This window comes from Oncorhynchus keta, unplaced genomic scaffold, assembly GCF_023373465.1.
Source record: "Oncorhynchus keta strain PuntledgeMale-10-30-2019 unplaced genomic scaffold, Oket_V2 Un_contig_4904_pilon_pilon, whole genome shotgun sequence".
Taxonomy (NCBI): Eukaryota; Metazoa; Chordata; class Actinopteri; order Salmoniformes; family Salmonidae; genus Oncorhynchus; species Oncorhynchus keta.
The window spans coordinates 5001-30139 of NW_026288021.1; the positions used below are offsets into that span (position 1 = coordinate 5001).

At 47.3% G+C, this 25139-nt stretch overlaps 1 protein-coding gene across 1 annotated transcript in view; it reads right to left on the reverse strand.

Annotated features, from left to right (window-relative positions):
* LOC127925005 (lysyl oxidase homolog 4-like) overlaps positions 1 to 25139 on the reverse strand; it is a gene marked incomplete at both ends in the record, with an annotated part of 53443 nt that overhangs the window by 2692 nt on the left and 25612 nt on the right. Inside the window, 8 exon segments of the mRNA XM_052509647.1 lie at positions 1202 to 1317; positions 6677 to 6920; positions 7263 to 7425; positions 8449 to 8616; positions 9283 to 9437; positions 14113 to 14293; positions 15267 to 15480; positions 15953 to 15991. Coding sequence (XP_052365607.1) covers positions 1202 to 1317; positions 6677 to 6920; positions 7263 to 7425; positions 8449 to 8616; positions 9283 to 9437; positions 14113 to 14293; positions 15267 to 15480; positions 15953 to 15991 — 1280 coding nt within the window.

Consider the following 25139-nt stretch of genomic DNA (forward strand, 5'->3'; position numbering starts at 1 on the left):
AGGACAGTAGGTAAAGGTGACATACCATCAGGACAGTAGGTAAGGTGACATACCATCAGGACAGTAGGTAAGGTGACATACCATCAGGACAGTAGGTAAGGTGACATACCATCAGGACAGTAGGTAAGGTGACATACCATCAGGACAGTAGGTAAGGTGACATACCATCAGGACAGTAGGTAAGGTGACATACCATCAGGACAGTAGGTAAGGTGACATACCGTCAGGACAGTAGGTAAGGTGACATACCGTCAGGACAGTAGGTAAGGTGATATAGCGTCAGGACAGTAGGTAAGATGACATAGCGTCAGGACAGTAGGTAAGGTGACATACCGTCAGGACAGTAGGTAAGGTGACATGCCGTCAGGACAGTAGGTAAGGTGACATAGCGTCAGGACAGTAGATAAGGTGACGTGCCGTCAGGACAGTAGGTAAGGTGACATAGTGTCAGGACAGTAGGTAAGGTGACATAGTGTCAGGACAGTAGGTAAGGTGACATAGCGTCAGGACAGTAGGTAAGGTGACATAGCATCAGGACAGTAGGTAAGGTGACATACCGTCAGGACAGTAGGTAAGGTGAAATACCGTCAGGACAGTAGGTAAGGTGACATAGCGTCAGGACAGTAGGTAAGGTGACATAGCGTCAGGACAGTAGGTAAGGTGATATAGCGTCAGGACAGTAGGTAAGGTGACATACAGTCGGGACAGTAGGTAAGGTGACATAGCGTCAGGACAGTAGGTAAGGTGACATAGCATCAGGACAGTAGGTAAGGTGACATACCGTCAGGACAGTAGGTAAGGTGAAATACCGTCAGGACAGTAGGTAAGGTGACATAGCGTCAGGACAGTAGGTAAGGTGACATAGCGTCAGGACAGTAGGTAAGGTGATATAGCGTCAGGACAGTAGGTAAGGTGACATACAGTCGGGACAGTAGGTAAGGTGACATAGCGTCAGGACAGTAGGTAAGGTGACATAGCGTCAGGACAGTAGGTAAGGTGACATACCGTCGGGGCAGTAGGCAAGGTGGCATAGCATCAGGACAGTAGGTAAGGTGACATAGCGGCAGGACAGTAGGTAAGGTGACATAGCGTCGGGGCAGTAGGTAAGGTGACATAGCGTCAGGACAGTAGGTAAGGTGACATACCGTCGGGGCAGTAGGCAAGGTGACATACCGTCCGGGCAGTAGGTAAGGTGACATACCTTCGGGGCAGTAGGTGTCCTCCAGACAGAAGCTGGCTTTGTGACCCTCAGCGATCTTCGTTCCATTCAGGGTCAGAAGGTCATAATGGGTGAACACCTCAATGCTGTGGTAGTGCCTGTGAGGAAGAGGAGAGGAGGAGGAGGAAGAAGAAAAACAGAGGCTATTAATGCTATATGCCAGCAGCATAGCACCCTGTATACTGCTGCTGGCTTGCTGCTGAAGCTAAGCAGGGTTGTTCCTGGATGGGAGACCAGATGCTGCTGGAAGTGGTGTTGGAGGGCCAGTAGGAGGCACTCTTCCCTCTGATCTAAAAAAAATATCCCAATGCCCCAGGGCAGTGATTGGGGACACTGCCCTGTGTAGGGTGCCTTCATTCAGATGACTCTCTTTTTTCCTGACTCTCTGAAGTCATTAAAGATCCCATGGCACTTATCGTAAGAGTTGGGGTGTTAACCCCGGTGTCCTGGCTAAATTCCCAATCTGGCCCTCATACCATCACGGTCACCTAATAATCTCCAGTTTACAATTGGCTCATTCATCCCTCTCCTCTCCCCTGTAACTATTCCCCAGGTTGTTGCTGCAAATGAGAACGTGTTCTCAGTCAACTTACCTGGTAAAATAACGGATAAATAAATATTAACATGAAGAGATTGGAGAACAGTTAACAGACACTCAATAACAATAGCACTGAAAGCTGGTTTGCTTGTCTGGTGTGTGAGGATAGGAGGATGATGATGTGGTTTTCTACTGCTGTTGTTTGTCTGGTGTGTGAGGATAGGAGGATGATGATGTGGTTGTCTGGTGTGTGAGGATAGGAGGAGTTGGTAGAGCATGGCGCTTGTAACGCCAGGGTAGTGGGTTCGATTCCGGGACCACCCATACGTAGAATGTATGCACACATGACTGTAAGTCGCTTTGGATAAAAGCGTCAGCTAAATGGCATATATTATTATTATTATTATGATGATGTGGTTTTCTACTGCTGTTGTTTGTCTGGTGTGTGAGGATAGGAGGATGATGATGTGTTTGTCTGGTGTGTGAGGATAGGAGGATGATGATGTGTTTGTCTGGTGTGTGAGGATAGGAGGATGATGATGTGCTTGTCTGGTGTGTGAGGATAGGAGGATGATGTGTTTGTCTGGTGTGTGAGGATAGGAGGATGAGGATGTGGTTTTCTACTGGTGTGTGAGGATAGGAGGATGATGATGTGTTTGTCTGGTGTGTGAGGATAGGAGGATGAGGATGTGGTTTTCTACTGGTGTGTGAGGATAGGAGGATGATGATGATGTTTGTCTGGTGTGTGAGGATAGGAGGATGATGATGTGGTTGTCTGGTGTGTGAGGATAGGAGGATGAGGTGTTTGTCTGGTGTGTGAGGATAGGAGGATGATGATGTGTTTGTCTGGTGTGTGAGGATAGGAGGATGATGTGTTTGTCTGGTGTGTGAGGATAGGAGGATGATGTGTTTGTCTGGTGTGTGAGGATAGGAGGATGATGATGTGTTTGTCTGGTGTGTGAGGATAGGAGGATGATGATGTGTTTGTCTGGTGTGTGAGGATAGGAGGATGATGATGTGTTTGTCTGGTGTGTGAGGATAGGAGGATGATGATGTGTTTGTCTGGTGTGTGAGGATAGGAGGATGATGATGTGTTTGTCTGGTGTGTGAGGATAGGAGGATGATGATGTGTTTGTCTGGTGTGTGAGGATAGGAGGAGGATGATGTGTTTGTCTGGTGTGTGAGGATAGGAGGATGATGATGTGTTTGTCTGGTGTGTGAGGATAGGAGGATGATGATGTGTTTGTCTGGTGTGTGAGGATAGGAGGAGGATGATGTGTTTGTCTGGTGTGTGAGGATAGGAGGATGATGATGTGGTTGTCTGGTGTGTGAGGATAGGAGGAGGATGATGTGTTTGTCTGGTGTGTGAGGATAGGATGATGATGTGTTTGTCTGGTGTGTGAGGATAGGAGGATGATGATGTGTTTGTCTGGTGTGTGAGGATAGGAGGATGATGATGTGTTTGTCTGGTGTGTGAGGATAGGAGGATGATGATGTGTTTGTCTGGTGTGTGAGGATAGGAGGATGATGATGTGGTTGTCTGGTGTGTGAGGATAGGAGGATGATGATGTGGTTGTCTGGTGTGTGAGGATAGGAGGAGGATGATGTGTTTGTCTGGTGTGTGAGGATAGGAGGATGATGATGTGTTTGTCTGGTGTGTGAGGATAGGAGGATGATGATGTGTTTGTCTGGTGTGTGAGGATAGGAGGATGATGATCTGGTTGTCTGGTGTGTGAGGATAGGAGGAGGATGATGTGTTTGTCTGGTGTGTGAGGATAGGATGATGATGTGTTTGTCTGGTGTGTGAGGATAGGAGGATGATGATGTGTTTGTCTGGTGTGTGAGGATAGGAGGATGATGATGTGTTTGTCTGGTGTGTGAGGATAGGAGGATGATGATGTGTTTGTCTGGTGTGTGAGGATAGGAGGATGATGATGTGTTTGTCTGGTGTGTGAGGATAGGAGGAGGATGATGTGTTTGTCTGGTGTGTGAGGATAGGAGGATGATGATGTGTTTGTCTGGTGTGTGAGGATAGGAGGATGATGATGTGTTTGTCTGGTGTGTGAGGATAGGAGGAGGATGATGTGTTTGTCTGGTGTGTGAGGATAGGAGGATGATGATGTGTTTGTCTGGTGTGTGAGGATAGGAGGAGGATGATGTGTTTGTCTGGTGTGTGAGGATAGGAGGATGATGATGTGTTTGTCTGGTGTGTGAGGATAGGAGGAGGATGATGTGTTTGTCTGGTGTGTGAGGATAGGAGGATGATGATGTGTTTGTCTGGTGTGTGAGGATAGGAGGATGATGATGTGGTTGTCTGGTGTGTGAGGATAGGAGGATGATGATGTGGTTGTCTGGTGTGTGAGGATAGGAGGATGATGATGTGTTTGTCTGGTGTGTGAGGATAGGAGGAGGATGATGTGTTTGTCTGGTGTGTGAGGATAGGAGGATGATGATGTGTTTGTCTGGTGTGTGAGGATAGGAGGATGATGATGTGTTTGTCTGGTGTGTGAGGATAGGAGGATGATGATGTGTTTGTCTGGTGTGTGAGGATAGGAGGATGATGATGTGCTTGTCTGGTGTGTGAGGATAGGAGGAGGATGATGTGGTTTCTACTGGTGGTGTTTGTCTGGTGTGTGAGGATAGGAGGATGATGATGTGTTTGTCTGGTGTGTGAGGATAGGAGGAGGATGATGTGCTTGTCTGGTGTGTGAGGATAGGAGGATGATGATGTGTTTGTCTGGTGTGTGAGGATAGGAGGATGATGATGTGTTTGTCTGGTGTGTGAGGATAGGAGGATGATGATGTGTTTGTCTGGTGTGTGAGGATAGGAGGATGATGATGTGTTTGTCTGGTGTGTGAGGATAGGAGGAGGATGATGTGTTTGTCTGGTGTGTGAGGATAGGAGGATGATGATGTGTTTGTCTGGTGTGTGAGGATAGGAGGATGATGATGTGGTTGTCTGGTGTGTGAGGATAGGAGGATGATGATGTGGTTGTCTGGTGTGTGAGGATAGGAGGATGATGATGTGGTTGTCTGGTGTGTGAGGATAGGAGGATGATGTGGTTGTCTGGTGTGTGAGGATAGGAGGATGATGTGTTTGTCTGGTGTGTGAGGATAGGAGGATGATGATGTGTTTGTCTGGTGTGTGAGGATAGGAGGATGATGATGTGTTTGTCTGGTGTGTGAGGATAGGAGGATGATGATGTGTTTGTCTGGTGTGTGAGGATAGGAGGATGATGTGTTTGTCTGGTGTGTGAGGATAGGAGGATGATGATGTGTTTGTCTGGTGTGTGAGGATAGGAGGATGATGATGTGTTTGTCTGGTGTGTGAGGATAGGAGGATGATGATGTGTTTGTCTGGTGTGTGAGGATAGGAGGATGATGTGTTTGTCTGGTGTGTGAGGATAGGAGGATGATGATGTGCTTGTCTGGTGTGTGAGGATAGGAGGATGATGATGTGTTTGTCTGTTGTGTGAGGATAGGAGGATGATGATGTGTTTGTCTGGTGTGTGAGGATAGGAGGATGATGATGTGCTTGTCTGGTGTGTGAGGATAGGAGGATGATGATGTGTTTGTCTGGTGTGTGAGGATAGGAGGAGGATGATGTGTTTGTCTGGTGTGTGAGGATAGGAGGATGATGATGTGTTTGTCTGGTGTGTGAGGATAGGAGGATGATGTGTTTGTCTGGTGTGTGAGGATAGGAGGATGATGTGTTTGTCTGGTGTGTGAGGATAGGAGGATGATGATGTGGTTTTCTACTGGTGTTGCTTGTCTGTTGTGTGACTTACACTAAACAATACATCTATCAAATGAATTCTTGCTTCTACGTTCATTTGATACATGACACTGACAGACAGAGATTTTTCTTTTTGACACAGCTTTTTTTTTGCGTAGCCGTGGCGATGAATATATATATATATATAGACTACAATAGAAAAGAATTACGAGACAGTTAGAGATCTGTTTGGAACCGTTCCCTCTTTATCACAACCTCACGCTCCCAGAATAGAACCGAAGACGCTGTGTTCGTCAGTTGGATTGGACCCTGCGTGGTACTGCTGTGGTCAGGAGAGCGACCAGGTTGTTCTCACTCTGTCGACCGCAGCAGAGCCTCAACCACAGCAGTAAAGAACCATTCCACTTTGAATGGTCACAGTCAAGACTGTTGACACGGTTGGTTCCAGAGGAAGGAGAACCAAGTCAAGAATAACTGTTCTTTGTTTGTTGAAAATGCCTATACCACAACCTCCTATCATCTCCATAAAACTACCACAATCAACCCCTACACTTGTCTTTTAAAACTACAACTACCACAATCAACCCCCTACACTTTTCTTTTAAAACTACAACTACCACAATCAACCCCTACACTTGTCTTTTAAAACTACAACTACCACAATCAACCCCCTACACTTTTCTTTTAAAACTACAACTACCACAATCAACCCCCTACACTTGTCTTTTAAAACTACAACTACCACAATCAACCCCCTACACTTGTCTTTTAAAACTACAACTACCACAATCAACCCTCCTACACTTGTCTCTTGAAACTACAACTACCACAATCAACCCCCCTACACGTGTCTCTTAAAACTACAACTACCACAATCCACCCTCCTTCACTTGTCAAAACACAACTAACCACAACCAATCTCTCTTAAAACTACAGCTACCACAACCTACAACCCATGTCTCTTAAAACTACAACTACAACAACCCACTACCCTTGTCTATTAAAACTACATCTACCATAATTCACAACCCTTGTCTCTTAAAACGACAACTACCACAACCCACTACCCTTGTCTATTAAAACTACATCTACCATAATTCACAACCCTTGTCTCTTAAAACGACAACTACCACAACCCACTACCCGTGTCTATTAAAACTCCCACAACCCCCCTTTTGAGTACCTGTGACACTGGTGCCAGGTCCAGGACTCCCTGGTCGCTCTAGGTCTGAAGTCGGCCCGGCCCATGTTCATGATGCGTGAGGAGAATCGTAGCAGGCGTCTGTGTCCGTAAGGCCATCTCATCCGGGCAGCAGAGGACGACAGACAGTTCTCCTCATTGGCACAGGTCAGGAGGTGCAAGGGGCGGTCCTCCAGGTAGGCTGTCTCCTGGACCAACTGGGCATCTAATACCAGGTCAGGGGCCGCTGGTGGGGGTCAGAGGTTCGAGGTTAGGCGTAAGAGGTTAGCGTTGAAAGGCGAGAGGTTAAGGGTGGAAAGGTCAGCAGGTGGAAGGGTCTATGTGGGTGTTGTTGGGGATGTGTGTGTGTGTGTGTGTGTGTGTGTGTGTGTGTGCTTGCGTGATCGTGCGCAGGTGTGTGTGTGTGTGTGTGTGTGTGTGTGTGTGTGTGTGTGTGTGTGTGTGTGTGTGTGTGTGTGTGTGTGTGTGTGTGTGTGTGTGCTTGCGTGATCGTGCGCAGGTGTGTGTGTGTGTGTGTGTGAGTTCATTCGTCCGTGTGTGTGTGTGTGTGCTGGTTGTAAGAACTCACTCTCAACACAGGTGACCCCAGCCGCCTTGCCATCTCCTCCCCTGGGACAGTAGACCTGTGTGTTCCTACGACACTGCTGAATGGACATCTCTGTGCCGATGCAGTGGGTTCCAGTCAGAACCACCTCTGCTGCCTCCGGAGCTCCGGGCCAGTACCACGTCTCCTGTAGGACACACACACACAGAACCATGAGGGCTGGAACTGAGTCAGTAGGTCACAGGACCAGTGCCAAACCCAAATCCTTTTCAGATAATGACTGCCTCTCATTACCATTATACATAATAGTTTCATTAACGGTCATTATCACATTCCTCCACTCTCTCTTTCTTTCTTTTTCTCCCTATGGGCTTTTAATACACACACACACACACACACACACACACACACACACACACACACACACACACACACACACACACACACACACACACACACACACACACACACACACACACACACACACACCCTGAGAGTGAGTGAGTGAGTGAGTGAGTGAGTGAGTGAGTGAGTGAGTGAGTGAGTGAGTGAGTGAGTGAGTGAGTGAGTGAGTGAGAGAGGTACCAAAAGACCAGGAGGGAAATCCTATCACAATAGTGTCCCCTCTACAAACGGATCAATTGTGTGTGCACCACAGGAGGCTGGTGAGGGGAGGACCGCTCATAATAGTGTCCCCTATACAAACGGATCAATTGTGTGTGCACCACAGGAGGCTGGTGAGGGGAGGACGGCTCATAATAGTGTCCCCTCTACAAACGGATCAATTGTGTGTGCACCACAGGAGGCTGGTGAGGGGAGGACGTCTCATAATAGTGTCCCCTCTACAAACGGATCAATTGTGTGTGCACCACAGGAGGCTGGTGAGGGGAGGACGGCTCATAATAGGAAGGAAGCAAATGGACCGGTATCAAACAGCAGGAAACCATGGAAACCATGGAAACCATGGAAACCATGGAAACCATGTTTGATGTATAACCCATTCAACTGATTCCCCTCCTCCCCAATTAAGGTGCCACCAACCTCCTGTGTGTGTGTGTGTGTGTGTGTGTGTGTGTGTGTGTGTGTGTGTGTGTGTGTGTGTGTGTGTGTGTGTGTGTGTGTGTGTGTGTGTGTGTGTGTGTGTGTGTGTGTGTGTGTGTGTGTGCACGTTTGTACACCTGCGTGCCTCCATGTTAGTTTTGTTCATCACCTGGTGAGCTCTGTTTGCAAAGCCGTAGCCCAGCTGTCTGCACACCACCATGGCCTCGTTGATGCCCCAGTTCTCACTGCAGACGGCCCCCCAGCGCTGTACCCCTCCCACCTCCATCAGCACCTCCACACGCCCCTCTGCAGGCTCCCTGCCCCCCGCCAACCGCACCTGGCACAGAGGGGTTAGAAACACTTCATACACACTTCATAGACACTTCATAGACACTTCATACACACTTCATACACACTATAAATTCCTATTACCACTTTGTAAACACTAATGAAAGCATTTTATGATTGTGTGAGTAAGCTGGTGTGTGTGTGGGGTATGGGTAAGCGTGTGTGTGTGTGTGTGTGTGTGTGTGTGTGTGTGTGTGTGTGTGTGTGTGTGTGTGTGTGTGTGTGTGTGTGTGTGTGTGTGTGTGTGTGTGTGTGTGTGTGTGTGTGTGTGTGTGTGTGTGTGTATCTCTGTCTCAGTGTGTATCTCTGTCTCAGTGTGTATCTCACCGTGGTCTCCAGCCCAGTGTGTATCTCTGTCTCAGTGTGTATCTCTGTCTCAGTGTGTATCTCTGTCTCAGTGTGTATCTCTGTCTCAGTGTGTATCTCTGTCTCAGTGTGTATCTCTGTCTCAGTGTGTATCTCTGTCTCCGTGTGTATCTCTGTCTCAGTGTGTATCTCTGTCTCAGTGTGTATCTCTGTCTCAGTGTGTATCTCTGTCTCAGTGTGTATCTCACCGTGGTCTCCAGCCCAGTGTGTATCTCTGTCTCAGTGTGTATCTCTGTCTCAGTGTGTATCTCTGTCTCAGTGTGTATCTCTGTCTCAGTGTGTATCTCACCGTGGTCTCCAGCCCAGTGTTGGGGACGTTGCAGCGCACAGCCACGTCATTAGTGTGTTTTACACTGTAGAGAGGAACCTCCCTGAAAGAACACTGCAGCAGAGACTTCTCTCTGCCTGTACACTGAACTGAGTTCATATGAATAGGTCCAGTACCTGGAGGGAGGGAGGGAGGGAGGGAGGGAGGGAGGGAGGGAGGGAGGGAGAAAAGGAGAGGGAGGGAGAAAAGGAGAGGGAGGGAGGGAGAGAGGGAGAGTTAAAGTTGACCTAACTGTAGCAGCATTGCCAAACTACAGATGTAGGATCGTAATTTGAGCCAGTTTGCTAATAATCCTGCAACAACATGAAATGTGAATTATTATGTGGATTATAATTAATGGACATTTTTGTAGGAGTTGATACATTTTTCATTCTAACCAGTCCAGACCAGAGCAGAACAGTCCAGACCAGAGCAGAACAGTCCAGACCAGAGCAGAACAGTCCAGACCAGAGCAGAACAGTCCAGACCAGAGCAGACCAGACCAGACCAGAGCAGACCAGACCAGAGCAGAGCAGTCCAGACCAGAGCAGAACAGACCAGAGCAGAACAGTCCAGACCAGAGCAGACCAGACCAGAGCAGAACAGTTCAGACCAGAGCAGAGCAGTCCAGACCAGAGCAGAACAGTCCAGACCAGAGCAGAACAGTTCAGACCAGAGCAGAACAGTTCAGACCAGAGCAGAACAGTCCAGACCAGAGCAGAACAGTCCAGACCAGAGCAGAACAGTTCAGACCAGAGCAGAGCAGTCCAGACCAGAGCAGAACAGTTCAGACCAGAGCAGAACAGTTCAGACCAGAGCAGAACAGTCCAGACCAGAGCAGAACAGTCCAGACCAGAGCAGAACAGTTCAGACCAGAGCAGAGCAGTCCAGACCAGAGCAGAACAGTCCAGACCAGAGCAGACCAGACCAGAGCAGAGCAGTCCAGACCAGAGCAGAACAGTCCAGACCAGAGCAGAGCAGACCAGACCAGAGCAGAACAGTTCAGACCAGAGCAGAACAGTTCAGACCAGACCATGTGATGTGTCAGAGAGACATGGTGCTGTCAGAGGGACATGGTGCTGTCAGAGAGACATGGTGCTGTCAGAGAGACATGGTGCTGTCAGAGAGACATGGTGCAGTCAGAGAGACATGGTGCTGTCAGAGAGACATGGTGCAGTCAGAGAGACATGGTGCTGTCAGAGAGACATGGTGCTGTCAGAGAGACATGGTGCAGTCAGAGAGACATGGTGCTGTCAGAGAGACATGGTGCTGTCAGAGAGACATGGTGCAGTCAGAGAGACATGGTGCGAGAGACATGGTGCAGTCAGAGAGACATGGTGCTGTCAGAGAGACATGGTGCTGTCAGAGAGACATGGTGCAGTCAGAGAGACATGGTGCTGTCAGAGAGACATGGTGCTGTCAGAGAGACATGGTGCAGTCAGAGAGACATGGTGCTGTCAGAGAGACATGGTGCTGTCAGAGAGACATGGTGCAGTCAGAGAGACATGGTGCTGTCAGAGAGACATGGTGCAGTCAGAGAGACATGGTGCTGTCAGAGAGACATGGTGCTGTCAGAGAGACATGGTGCAGTCAGAGAGACATGGTGCTGTCAGAGAGACATGGTGCTGTCAGAGAGACATGGTGCAGTCAGAGAGACATGGTGCTGTCAGAGAGACATGGTGCAGTCAGAGAGACATGGTGCAGTCAGAGAGACATGGTGCTGTCAGAGAGACATGGTGCTGTCAGAGGGACATGGTGCTGTCAGAGAGACATGGTGCAGTCAGAGAGACATGGTGCTGTCAGAGAGACATGGTGCTGTCAGAGAGACATGGTGCAGTCAGAGAGACATGGTGCAGTCAGAGAGACATGGTGCTGTCAGAGGGACATGGTGCTGTCAGAGAGACATGGTGCTGTCAGAGTGACATGGTGCTGTCAGAGGGACATGGTGCTGTCAGAGGGACATGGTGCTGTCAGAGAGACATGGTGCAGTCAGAGAGACATGGTGCTGTCAGAGAGACATGGTGCTGTCAGAGAGACATGGTGCTGTCAGAGGGACATGGTGCTGTCAGAGAGACATGGTGCTGTCAGAGAGACATGGTGCTGTCAGAGGGACATGGTGCTGTCAGAGAGACATGGTGCAGTCAGACTCACTGACTGAATTACACACAACAGCAACAAAGCCACGTTTAGTAGGCCAAAATGGAGCCTGCAAATAGGGCTCAGTGTGTGTGTGTGTGTGTGTGTGTGTGTGTGTGTGTGTGTGTGTGTGTGTGTGTGTGTGTGTGTGTGTGTGTGTGTGTGTGTGCGTGCGTTTGTGCGTGCGTGCGTGCGTGCGTGTGTGTGTGTGAGTCCTTAAATTCACCCTACAACAGCAAACTAGAAACATTCTTGCCTTGAGGTCCAGAAATAACTATGAACCTCCCTGTCTAAATCTGACCCTGGTCTTTAAATAGATGTGATGGTGGCACCTCTTTGAACAGTGGCCCTTAGTACCCCTTAAGTACAGCTATTTACCACGTATTCACAGCTACATTACAGACGGCTCTTTTCCCTGGAAAGACAAGTTAGTGGAGCCGTTGTAACATAACATCATACTGTGTCCAGTAGGGGAAGATGGTAGGAGATATGAGGGCAGTTATAGAGGAGGGAGAAAGGTGAGGTGGGGGACCGTATCGCTCGCACGTGCACACACACACACACACACGCACGCACGCACACACACACACACACACACACACACACACACACACACACACACACACACACACACACACACACACACACACACACACACACACACACACACACACACACACACACACACACACACACACAGTAGCATGGGGCAGAATGGGTGAATGGGTGGAATGGCTGAGACTAGTGTGATTCCAAAATGACACCCTAATCACTATGTAGTGCACTACTTTAGAATAAAACCCTATGGGCCCTAGCACCCTAATCCCTATGTAGTCCACTACTTTAGACCAGAAATAGGGTACCTTTCAGTCACTGTAGCAGGTTTCACACAGTAACACTTTGGCCAGGACTGTGATGTCATAACCTGTTGTTTAGGCTGCTGGAGATGGTCGCACAGCGTACACATAAACAACCATGGGGGAGGTGTGTGTGTGTGTGTGTGTGTGTGTGTGTGTGTGTGTGTGTGTGTGTGTGTGTGTGTGTGTGTGTGTGTGTGTGTGTGTGTGTGTGTGTGTGTGTGTGTGTGTGTGTGTGTGTGTGTGTGTGCACATAGCTAAACCGTCATGGGTAGTGTTCCACTACAATAATCTCAACCAATTAGGAGACGCCATTTTGTAAATAATACTTCCAGTCAGTTTATTTGTCCGGGTTTTAATATGGTCAGTTTAAATACATAGTTTGATTTATATGGGCCTTAGCAAGTGTGTGTGTGTCCATGAGTGGTGTGTGCGTCCATGTGTGTGTGTGTGTGTGTGTGTGTGTGTGTGTGTGTGTGTGTGTGTGTGTGTGTGTGTGTGTGTGTGTGTGTGTGTGTGTGTGTGTGTGTGTGTGTGTGTGTGTGTGTGTGTGTTAAGGGAAACGGATGTTTAGTATAAAGCAGATCTAAGGTCAACCTCCCTGATGTTCAGGATTTGGGGCAGGAGGGGCTGATCATAGATCTGTGGTTAACAGCAGCTTCTACCCAGGAGCAGTGAGGGGCTGATCATAGATCTGTTGTTATAACAGCAGCTTCTACCCAGGAGCAGTGAGGGGCTGATCATAGATCTGTTGTTAACAGCAGCTTCTACCCAGGAGCAGTGAAGGGCTGATCATAGATCTGTGGTTATAACAGCAGCTTCTACCCAGGAGCAGTGAGGGGCTGATCATAGATCTGTGGTTATAACAGCAGCTTCTACCCAGGAGCAGTGAGGGGCTGATCATAGATCTGTTGTTAACAGCAGCTTCTACCCAGGAGCAGTGAGGGGCTGATCATAGATCTGTGGTTAACAGCAGCTTCTACCCAGGAGCAGTGAGGGGCTGATCACAGATCTGTGGTTAACAGCAGCTTCTACCCAGGAGCAGTGAGGGGCTGATCACAGATCTGTGGTTAACAGCAGCTTCTACCCAGGAGCAGTGAGGGGCTGATCATAGATCTGTGATTAACAGCAGCTTCTACCCAGGAGCAGTGAGGGGCTGATCGTAGATCTGTGATTAACAGCAGCTTCTACCCAGGAGCAGTGAGGGGCTGATCACAGATCTGTGGTTAACAGCAGCTTCTACCCAGGAGCAGTGAGGGGCTGATCACAGATCTGTGGTTAACAGCAGCTTCTACCCAGGAGCAGTGAGGGGCTGATCACAGATCTGTGGTTAACAGCAGTGTAGGACCGGACGTTAAGTCTGGCAAACGAACAGCGTTTAGTCTCAAGGAGAGTCGGTGACCTGAACGGCTCTCTGGGTAGAATGACAAGACGATGCTAAAATGTGTCCCAAATGGCACCCTAGGTCCTGTTTCCTACATAGTGCACTGCACTTCTTCCCTATCAGGCCCTGATCAGAGGCACCAGTATACTGTAGTGAACAGAGACTAGGGAGTCCTATTCCCACTGAATGTGCTGTATATTGACGTTTTCACACTTTTCCTCTTTGAAAATATATAATCCACTGTCCTTTCCTGTCCCGACCATGTGACCATGTGACCATGTGACCATGTGACCATGCAACCATGTGACCATGTGACCATGTGGCCATGTGACCATGCGACCATGTGACCATGCGACCATGTGACCATGTGACCATGTGACCATGCAACCATGTGACCATGTGACCATGTGTGTGTGACACCCCTACAACCCTTACCCTGTCCCAGCTGGGCCTTGTTGAGGGCCTCCTTGGCCGATCCGAACCCCAGCTCCCTGCAGACCACACTGGCTGCCTTCAGGTCCCACAGGTGGTCCGACACGGTCCCCCACTTCCCCTCTCTCAGTACCTCCACCCTGCCCTCCCCCAGCCTGGGGCCTGCTTTCAGACGCACCCCCAGCTAGAGGAGGAGAGAGGGGAGGGGGAAGGGGAGAGGAGTGAGAGAGGGGTAGAGGGGGGAGAGAAGGGTGAGGTAAAAGTGTGAGTCATAAGAATTGCCCAAGGGCTGATTTGTCAATAATAACTGTGCAGGTGAAGATAAGAGAGGTTTTCATTCAGAGGAAAGCCTGAACGCTGAGTCCTTTATTATTTATAATAAACCTGAGACCCAACTACCAGAACAGGTTTCTTACTCGTCGTCTCTCCACCCTCTCTTCCCTGTCCTCCCTCTCTTCCCTGTCCTCCCTCTCTTCCCTGTCCTCCCTCTCTTCCCTGTCCTCCCTCTCTTCCCTGTCCCCCCTCTCCTCCCTGTCCCCCCTCTCCTCCCTGTCCTCCCTCTCTTCCCTGTCCTCCCTCTCTTCCCTGTCCTCCCTCTCCTCCCTGTCCCCCCTCTCCTCCCTGTCCCCCCTCTCTTCCCTGTCCTCCCTCTCTTCCCTGTCCTCCCTCTCCTCCCTGTCCTCCCTCTCCTCCCTGCCTCCCCTCTACTCCCTGTCCCCCCTCTCTTCCCTGTCCCCCCCTCTCCTCCCTGCCGCCCCTCTCCTCCCTGTCCTCCCTCTCCTCCCTGTCCCCCATCTCCTCCCTCTCCCCTCTCTCCTCCCTGCCCCCCCTCTCCTCCCTGTCCCCCTCTCTTCCCTGTCTCCCCTCTCCTTCTCTTTCTCTCCCTTTCTCTCTCCTCTTCTCTCTCTCTCTCCCTCCCTCTCCCCTCTCTCCTCCCTGCCGCCCCTCTCCTCCCTGTCCTCCCTCTCCTCCCTGTCCTCCCTCTCCTCCCTGTCCCCCCTCTCCTCCCTGTCCCCTCTCTCCTCCCTGCCCCCCCTCTCCTCCCTGTCCCCCTCTCCTCCCTGTCCCCCTCTCCTCCCTGTCTCCCCTCTCCTTCTCTTTCTCTCCCTTTCTCTCTCCTCTTCTCTCTCTCTCTCCCTCCCTCTCTCCCTCCTTACCTGGACGTCGGGGGGAGCGGGCGGTCTCCCCGAGGAGAGGCGTGTGAACTGGTGTCCAGGTACACAGCGCACCACGGCGTACATGCCCCCCTGACAGGTGACCTGGTTCCTGGGGAGGGAGAGCTGGGAGTGGCACTGGGAGAGGACAGGCTCCGTACCCAAACACTTGACCTGCTCTACCCAGTAACCCTTCTTACTGGACAGACCTGCTAGTCTGGAGGGGAGAGGGGGAGGGGGGAGAGAGAAGGGGAGGGGGGAGAGGGGGAGGGGAGGAGAAGGGAGAGGAGGAGAGGAGAGGGAGGGGCGAGAGAGAAGGGGAGGGGAGGGGAGAGGAGAAGAGGAGAGGGAAGAAGGGAGAGAGAAGGGAGGGGGAGAGGGGGGAGGGGAGGAGAAGGGAGAGGAGAGGGGAGGGGCGAGAGAGAAGGGGAGGGGAGGGGAGAGGAGGAGAGGAGGAGAGGAGAGGGGAAGAAGGGAGAGAGAAGGGGAGGGGGAGAGGGGGAGGGGAGGAGAAGGGAGAGGAGGGGGGAGGAGGAGAGGGGAAGAAGGGAGAGAGAAGGGGAGGGGGAGAGGGGAAGAAGGGAGAGAGAAGGGGAGGGGAGGAGAGGAATATGAATCATCACCATAACAAATGAAAGACAGGCAGAGAACAAACAATAAAAATAAAAAACAAACAAGCAGATATGTACCTTGTAGAGGGATCTGCCAACTTGGCGTCCCATAGTTTCCTGAAAGAAACAGAAGAGTATTACTGCCAGTCCTCCTCTATAGACAGAATACTGGTTAATACCTCTACCAGTCCTCCTCTATAGACAGAATACTGGTTAATACCTCTACCAGTCCTCCTCTATAGACAGAATACTGGTTAATACCTCTACCAGTCCTCCTCTATAGACAGAATACTGGTTAATACCTCTACCAGTCCTCCTCTATAGACAGAATACTGGTTAATACCTCTACCAGTCCTCCTCTACAGACAGAATACTGGTTAATACCTCTACCAGTCCTCCTCTATAGACAGAATACTGGTTAATACCTCTACCAGTCCTCCTCTATAGACAGAATACTGGTTAATACCTCTACCAGTCCTCCTCTATAGACAGAATACTGGTTAATACCTCTACCAGTCCTCCTCTATAGACAGAATACTGGTTAATACCTCTACCAGTCCTCCTCTATAGACAGAATACTGGTTAATACCTCTACCAGTCCTCCTCTATAGACAGAATACTGGTTAATACCTCTACCAGTCCTCCTCTATAGACAGAATACTGGTTAATACCTCTACCAGTCCTCCTCTACAGACAGAATACTGGTTAATACCTCTACCAGTCCTCCTCTATAGACAGAATACTGGTTAATACCTCTACCAGTCCTCCTCTATAGACAGAATACTGGTTAATACCTCTACCAGTCCTCCTCTATAGACAGAATACTGGTTAATACCTCTACCAGTCCTCCTCTATAGGATATTCTATAGACAGAATACTGGTTAATACCTCTACCAGTCCTCCTCTACAGACAGAATACTGGTTAATACCTCTACCAGTCCTCCTCTATAGACAGAATACTGGTTAATACCTCTACCAGTCCTCCTCTACAGACAGAATACTGGTTAATACCTCTACCAGTCCTCCTCTATACACAGAATACTGGTTAATACCTCTACCAGTCCTCCTCTATAGACAGAATACTGGTTAATACCTCTACCAGTCCTCCTCTACAGACAGAATACTGGTTAATACATCTACCAGTCCTCCTCTATAGACAGAATACTGGTTAATACCTCTACCAGTCCTCCTCTACAGACAGAATACTGGTTAATACCTCTACCAGTCCTCCTCTACAGACAGAATACTGGTTAATACCTCTACCAGTCCTCCTCTACAGACAGAATACTGGTTAATACCTCTACCAGTCCTCCTCTACAGACAGAATACTGGTTAATACCTCTACCAGTCCTCCTCTACAGACAGAATACTGGTTAATACCTCTACCAGTCCTCCTCTACAGACAGAATACTGGTTAATACCTCTACCAGTCCTCCTCTACAGACAGAATACTGGTTAATACCTCTACCAGTCCTCCTCTACAGACAGAATACTGGTTAATACCTCTACCAGTCCTCCTCTACAGACAGAATACTGGTTAATACCTCTACCAGTCCTCCTCTACAGACATAATACTGGTTAATACCTCTACCAGTCCTCCTCTATAGACAGAATACTGGTTAATACCTCTACCAGCCCTCCTCTACAGACAGAATACTGGTTAATACCTCTACCAGTCCTCCTCTACAGACAGAATACTGGTTAATACCTCTACCAGTCCTCCTCTACAGACATAATACTGGTTAATACCTCTACCAGTCCTCCTCTACAGACATAATACTGGTTAATACCTCTACCAGTCCTCCTCTATAGACAGAATACTGGTTAATACCTCTACCAGTCCTCCTCTACAGACATAATACTGGTTAATACCTCTACCAGTCCTCCTCTACAGACATAATACTGGTTAATACCTCTACCAGTCCTCCTCTATAGACAGAATACTGGTTAATACCTATACCAGTCCTCCTCTACAGACAGAATACTGGTTAATACCTCTACCAGTCCTCCTCTATAGACAGAGTACTGGTTAATACCTCTACCAGTCCTCCTCTATAGGATATTCTATAGACAGAATACTGGTTAATACCTCTACCAGTCCTCCTCTATAGGATATTCTATAGACAGAATACTGGTTAATACCTCTACCAGTCCTCCTCTATAGGATATTCTATAGACAGAATACTGGTTAATACCTCTACCAGTCCTCCTCTATAGACAGAGTACTGGTTAATACCTCTACCAGTCCTCCTCTATAGGATATTCTATAGACAGAATACTGGTTAATACCTCTACCAGCCCTCCTCTACAGACAGAATACTGGTTAATACCTCTACCAGCCCTCCTCTACAGACAGAATACTGGTTAATACCTCTACCAGTCCTCCTCTACAGACAGAATACTGGTTAATACATCTACCAGCCCTCCTCTATAGACAGAATACTGGTTAATACCTCTACCAGTCCTCCTCTACAGACAGAATACTGGTTAATACATCTACCAGTCCTCCTCTATAGACAGAATACTGGTTAATACCTCTACCAGTCCTCCTCTACAGACAGAATACTGGTTAATACCTCTACCAGTCCTCCTCTACAGACAGAATACTGGTTAATACCTCTACCAGTCCTCCTCTACAGACAGAATACTGGTTAATACCTCTACCAGTCCTCCTCTACAGACAGAATACTGGTTAATACCTCTACCAGTCCTCCTCTACAGACAGAATACTGGTTAATACCTCTACCAGTCCTCCTCTACAGACAGAATACTGGTTAATACCTCTACCAGTCCTCCTCTACAGACAGAATACTGGTTAATACCTCTACCAGTCCTCCTCTACAGACAGAATACTGGTTAATACCTCTACCAGTCCTCCTCTACAGACAGAATACTGGTTAATACCTCTACCAGTCCTCCTCTACAGACATAATACTGGTTAATACCTCTACCAGTCCTCCTCTATAGACAGAATACTGGTTAATACCTCTACCAGCCCTCCTCTACAGACAGAATACTGGTTAATACCTCTACCAGTCCTCCTCTACAGACAGAATACTGGTTAATACCTCTACCAGTCCTCCTCTACAGACATAATACTGGTTAATACCTCTACCAGTCCTCCTCTACAGACATAATACTGGTTAATACCTCTACCAGTCCTCCTCTATAGACAGAATACTGGTTAATACCTCTACCAGTCCTCCTCTACAGACATAATACTGGTTAATACCTCTACCAGTCCTCCTCTACAGACATAATACTGGTTAATACCTCTACCAGTCCTCCTCTATAGACAGAATACTGGTTAATACCTATACCAGTCCTCCTCTACAGACAGAATACTGGTTAATACCTCTACCAGTCCTCCTCTATAGACAGAGTACTGGTTAATACCTCTACCAGTCCTCCTCTATAGGATATTCTATAGACAGAATACTGGTTAATACCTCTACCAGTCCTCCTCTATAGGATATTCTATAGACAGAATACTGGTTAATACCTCTACCAGTCCTCCTCTATAGGATATTCTATAGACAGAGTACTGGTTAATACCTCTACCAGTCCTCCTCTATAGGATATTCTATAGACAGAATACTGGTTAATACCTCTACCAGTCCTCCTCTATAGACAGAGTACTGGTTAATACCTCTACCAGTCCTCCTCTATAGGATATTCTATAGACAGAATACTGGTTAATACCTCTACCAGCCCTCCTCTACAGACAGAATACTGGTTAATACCTCTACCAGCCCTCCTCTACAGACAGAATACTGGTTAATACCTCTACCAGTCCTCCTCTATAGACAGAATACTGGTTAATACCTCTACCAGTCCTCCTCTATAGACAGAATACTGGTTAATACCTCTACCAGCCCTCCTCTACAGACAGAATACTGGTTAATACCTCTACCAGTCCTCCTCTACAGACAGAATACTGGTTAATACCTCTACCAGTCCTCCTCTACAGACAGAATACTGGTTAATACCTCTACCAGTCCTCCTCTACAGACAGAATACTGGTTAATACCTCTACCAGTCCTCCTCTACATACAGAATACTGGTTAATACCTCTACCAGTCCTCCTCTACAGACAGAATACTGGTTAATACCTCTACCAGTCCTCCTCTATAGACAGAATACTGGTTAATACCTCTACCAGTCCTCCTCTACAGACAGAATACTGGTTAATACCTCTACCAGTCCTCCTCTATAGACAGAATACTGGTTAATACCTCTACCAGTCCTCCTCTATAGACAGAATACTGGTTAATACCTCTACCAGTCCTCCTCTACAGACAGAATACTGGTTAATACCTCTACCAGTCCTCCTCTATAGGATATTCTATAGACAGAATACTGGTTAATACCTCTACCAGTCCTCCTCTATAGACAGAGTACTGGTTAATACCTCTACCAGTCCTCAACTACAGACAGAATACTGGTTAATACCTCTACCAGTCCTCCTCTATAGACAGAGTACTGGTTAATACCTCTACCAGTCCTCCTCTATAGACAGAATACTGGTTAATACCTCTACCAGTCCTCAACTACAGACAGAATACTGGTTAATACCTTACCAGTCCTCCTCTATAGACAGAGTACTGGTTAATACCTCTACCAGTCCTCCTCTATAGACAGAATACTGGTTAATACCTCTACCAGTCCTCCTCTACAGACAGAATACTGGTTAATACCTCTACCAGTCCTCCTCTACAGACAGAATACTGGTTAATACCTCTACCAGTCCTCCTCTACATACAGAAAACTGGTTAATACATCTACCAGTCCTCCTCTATAGACAGAGTACTGGTTAATACCTCTACCAGTCCTCCTCTATAGGATATTCTATAGACAGAATACTGGTTAATACCTCTACCAGTCCTCCTCTATAGACAGAATACTGGTTAATACCTCTACCAGTCCTCCTCTACAGACAGAATACTGGTTAATACCTCTACCAGTCCTCCTCTACAGACAGAATACTGGTTAATACCTCTACCAGTCCTCCTCTACAGACAGAATACTGGTTAATACCTCTACCAGTCCTCCTCTACAGACAGAATACTGGTTAATACCTCTACCAGTCCTCCTCTACAGACAGAATACTGGTTAATACCTCTACCAGTCCTCCTCTACAGACAGAATACTGGTTAATACCTCTACCAGTCCTCCTCTACAGACAGAATACTGGTTAATACCTCTACCAGTCCTCCTCTACAGACATAATACTGGTTAATACCTCTACCAGTCCTCCTCTACAGACAGAATACTGGTTAATACCTCTACCAGTCCTCCTCTATAGACAGAATACTGGTTAATACCTCTACCAGCCCTCCTCTACAGACAGAATACTGGTTAATACCTCTACCAGTCCTCCTCTACAGACAGAATACTGGTTAATACCTCTACCAGTCCTCCTCTACAGACATAATACTGGTTAATACCTCTACCAGTCCTCCTCTCCAGACATAATACTGGTTAATACCTCTACCAGTCCTCCTCTATAGACAGAATACTGGTTAATACCTCTACCAGTCCTCCTCTACAGACATAATACTGGTTAATACCTCTACCAGTCCTCCTCTACAGACATAATACTGGTTAATACCTCTACCAGCCCTCCTCTACAGACATAATACTGGTTAATACCTCTACCAGTCCTCCTCTACAGACATAATACTGGTTAATACCTCTACCAGTCCTCCTCTATAGACAGAATACTGGTTAATACCTCTACCAGTCCTCCCTCCTCTATAGACAGAATACTGGTTAATACCACTACCAGTCCTCCTCTATAGACAGAGTACTGGTTAATACCTCTACCAGTCCTCCTCTACAGACATAATACTGGTTAATACCTCTACCAGTCCTCCTCTACAGACATAATACTGGTTAATACCTCTACCAGTCCTCCTCTATAGACAGAATACTGGTTAATACCTCTACCAGTCCTCCTCTATAGACAGAATACTGGTTAATACCTCTACCAGTCCTCCCTCCTCTATAGACAGAATACTGGTTAATACCTCTACCAGCCCTCCTCTACAGACAGAATACTGGTTAATACCTCTACCAGTCCTCCTCTACAGACAGAATACTGGTTAATACCTCTACCAGTCCTCCTCTACAGACAGAATACTGGTTAATACCTCTACCAGTCCTCCTCTACAGACAGAATACTGGTTAATACCTCTACCAGTCCTCCTCTACATACAGAATACTGGTTAATACCTCTACCAGTCCTCCTCTACAGACAGAATACTGGTTAATACCTCTACCAGTCCTCCTCTATAGACAGAATACTGGTTAATACCTCTACCAGTCCTCCTCTACAGACAGAATACTGGTTAATACCTCTACCAGTCCTCCTCTATAGACAGAATACTGGTTAATACCTCTACCAGTCCTCCTCTATAGACAGAATACTGGTTAATACCTCTACCAGTCCTCCTCTAAAGACAGAATACTGGTTAATACCTCTACCAGTCCTCCTCTATAGGATATTCTATAGACAGAATACTGGTTAATACCTCTACCAGTCCTCCTCTATAGACAGAGTACTGGTTAATACCTCTACCAGTCCTCAACTACAGACAGAATACTGGTTAATACCTCTACCAGTCCTCCTCTATAGACAGAGTACTGGTTAATACCTCTACCAGTCCTCCTCTATAGACAGAATACTGGTTAATACCTCTACCAGTCCTCAACTACAGACAGAATACTGGTTAATACCTCTACCAGTCCTCCTCTATAGACAGAGTACTGGTTAATACCTCTACCAGTCCTCCTCTATAGACAGAATACTGGTTAATACCTCTACCAGTCCTCCTCTACAGACAGAATACTGGTTAATACCTCTACCAGTCCTCCTCTACAGACAGAATACTGGTTAATACCTCTACCAGTCCTCCTCTACATACAGAAAACTGGTTAATACATCTACCAGTCCTCCTCTATAGACAGAGTACTGGTTAATACCTCTACCAGTCCTCCTCTATAGGATATTCTATAGACAGAATACTGGTTAATACCTCTACCAGTCCTCCTCTATAGACAGAATACTGGTTAATACCTCTACCAGTCCTCCTCTACAGACAGAATACTGGTTAATACCTCTACCAGTCCTCCTCTACAGACAGAATACTGGTTAATACCTCTACCAGTCCTCCTCTACAGACAGAATACTGGTTAATACCTCTACCAGTCCTCCTCTACAGACAGAATACTGGTTAATACCTCTACCAGTCCTCCTCTACAGACACAATACTGGTTAATACCTCTACCAGTCCTCCTCTACAGACAGAATACTGGTTAATACCTCTACCAGTCCTCCTCTACAGACAGAATACTGGTTAATACCTCTACCAGTCCTCCTCTACAGACATAATACTGGTTAATACCTCTACCAGTCCTCCTCTACAGACAGAATACTGGTTAATACCTCTACCAGTCCTCCTTTATAGACAGAATACTGGTTAATACCTCTACCAGCCCTCCTCTACAGACAGAATACTGGTTAATACCTCTACCAGTCCTCCTCTACAGACAGAATACTGGTTAATACCTCTACCAGTCCTCCTCTACAGACATAATACTGGTTAATACCTCTACCAGTCCTCCTCTACAGACATAATACTGGTTAATACCTCTACCAGTCCTCCTCTATAGACAGAATACTGGTTAATACCTCTACCAGTCCTCCTCTACAGACATAATACTGGTTAATACCTCTACCAGTCCTCCTCTACAGACATAATACTGGTTAATACCTCTACCAGCCCTCCTCTACAGACATAATACTGGTTAATACCTCTACCAGTCCTCCTCTACAGACATAATACTGGTTAATACCTCTACCAGTCCTCCTCTATAGACAGAATACTGGTTAATACCTCTACCAGTCCTCCCTCCTCTATAGACAGAATACTGGTTAATACCTCTACCAGTCCTCCTCTATAGACAGAGTAGTTAATACCTCTACCAGTCCTCCTCTACAGACATAATACTGGTTAATACCTCTACCAGTCCTCCTCTACAGACATAATACTGGTTAATACCTCTACCAGTCCTCCTCTATAGACAGAATACTGGTTAATACCTCTACCAGTCCTCCTCTACAGACAGAATACTGGTTAATACCTCTACCAGTCCTCCTCTATAGACAGAATACTGGTTAATACCTCTACCAGTCCTCCTCTACAGACATAATACTGGTTAATACCTCTACCAGTCCTCCTCTACAGACATAATACTGGTTAATACCTCTACCAGTCCTCCTCTATAGACAGAATACTGGTTAATACCTCTACCAGTCCTCCTCTACAGACCTCTCTACCAGTCCTCCTCTACAGACAGAATACTGGTTAATACCTCTACCAGTCCTCCTCTATAGACAGACAGAATACTGGTTAATACCTCTACCAGTCCTCCTCTACAGACATAATACTGGTTAATACCTCTACCAGTCCTCCTCTACAGACATAATACTGGTTAATACCTCTACCAGTCCTCCTCTATAGACAGAATACTGGTTAATACCTCTACCAGTCCTCCTCTATAGACAGAATACTGGTTAATACCTCTACCAGTCCTCCTCTATAGACAGAATACTGGTTAATACCTCTACCAGTCCTCCTCTACAGACAGAATACTGGTTAATACCTCTACCAGTCCTCCTCTATAGACAGAATACTGGTTAATACCTCTACCAGTCCTCCTCTACAGACAGAATACTGGTTAATACCTCTACCAGTCCTCCTCTATAGACAGAATACTGGTTAATACCTCTACCAGTCCTCCTCTACAGACAGAATACTGGTTAATACCTCTACCAGTCCTCCTCTATAGACTATAGACAGAATACTGGTTAATACCTCTACCAGTCCTCCTCTATAGGATATTCTATAGACAGAATACTGGTTAATACCTCTACCAGTCCTCCTCTATAGACAGAATGCTGGTTCATACCTCTACCAGTTCCTCTATAGACAGAATACTGGTTAATACCTCTACCAGTCCTCCTCTATAGGATATTCTATAGACAGAATACTGGTTAATACCAGTCCTCCTCTACCAGTCCTCCTCTACAGACAGAATAGGATAGTCCTCCTCTACAGACAGAATACTGGTTAATACCTCTACCAGTCCTCCTCTACAGACAGAATACTGGTTAATACCTCTACCAGTCCTCCTCTATAGGATATTCTATAGACAGAATACTGGTTAATACCTCTACCAGTCCTCCTCTACAGACAGAATA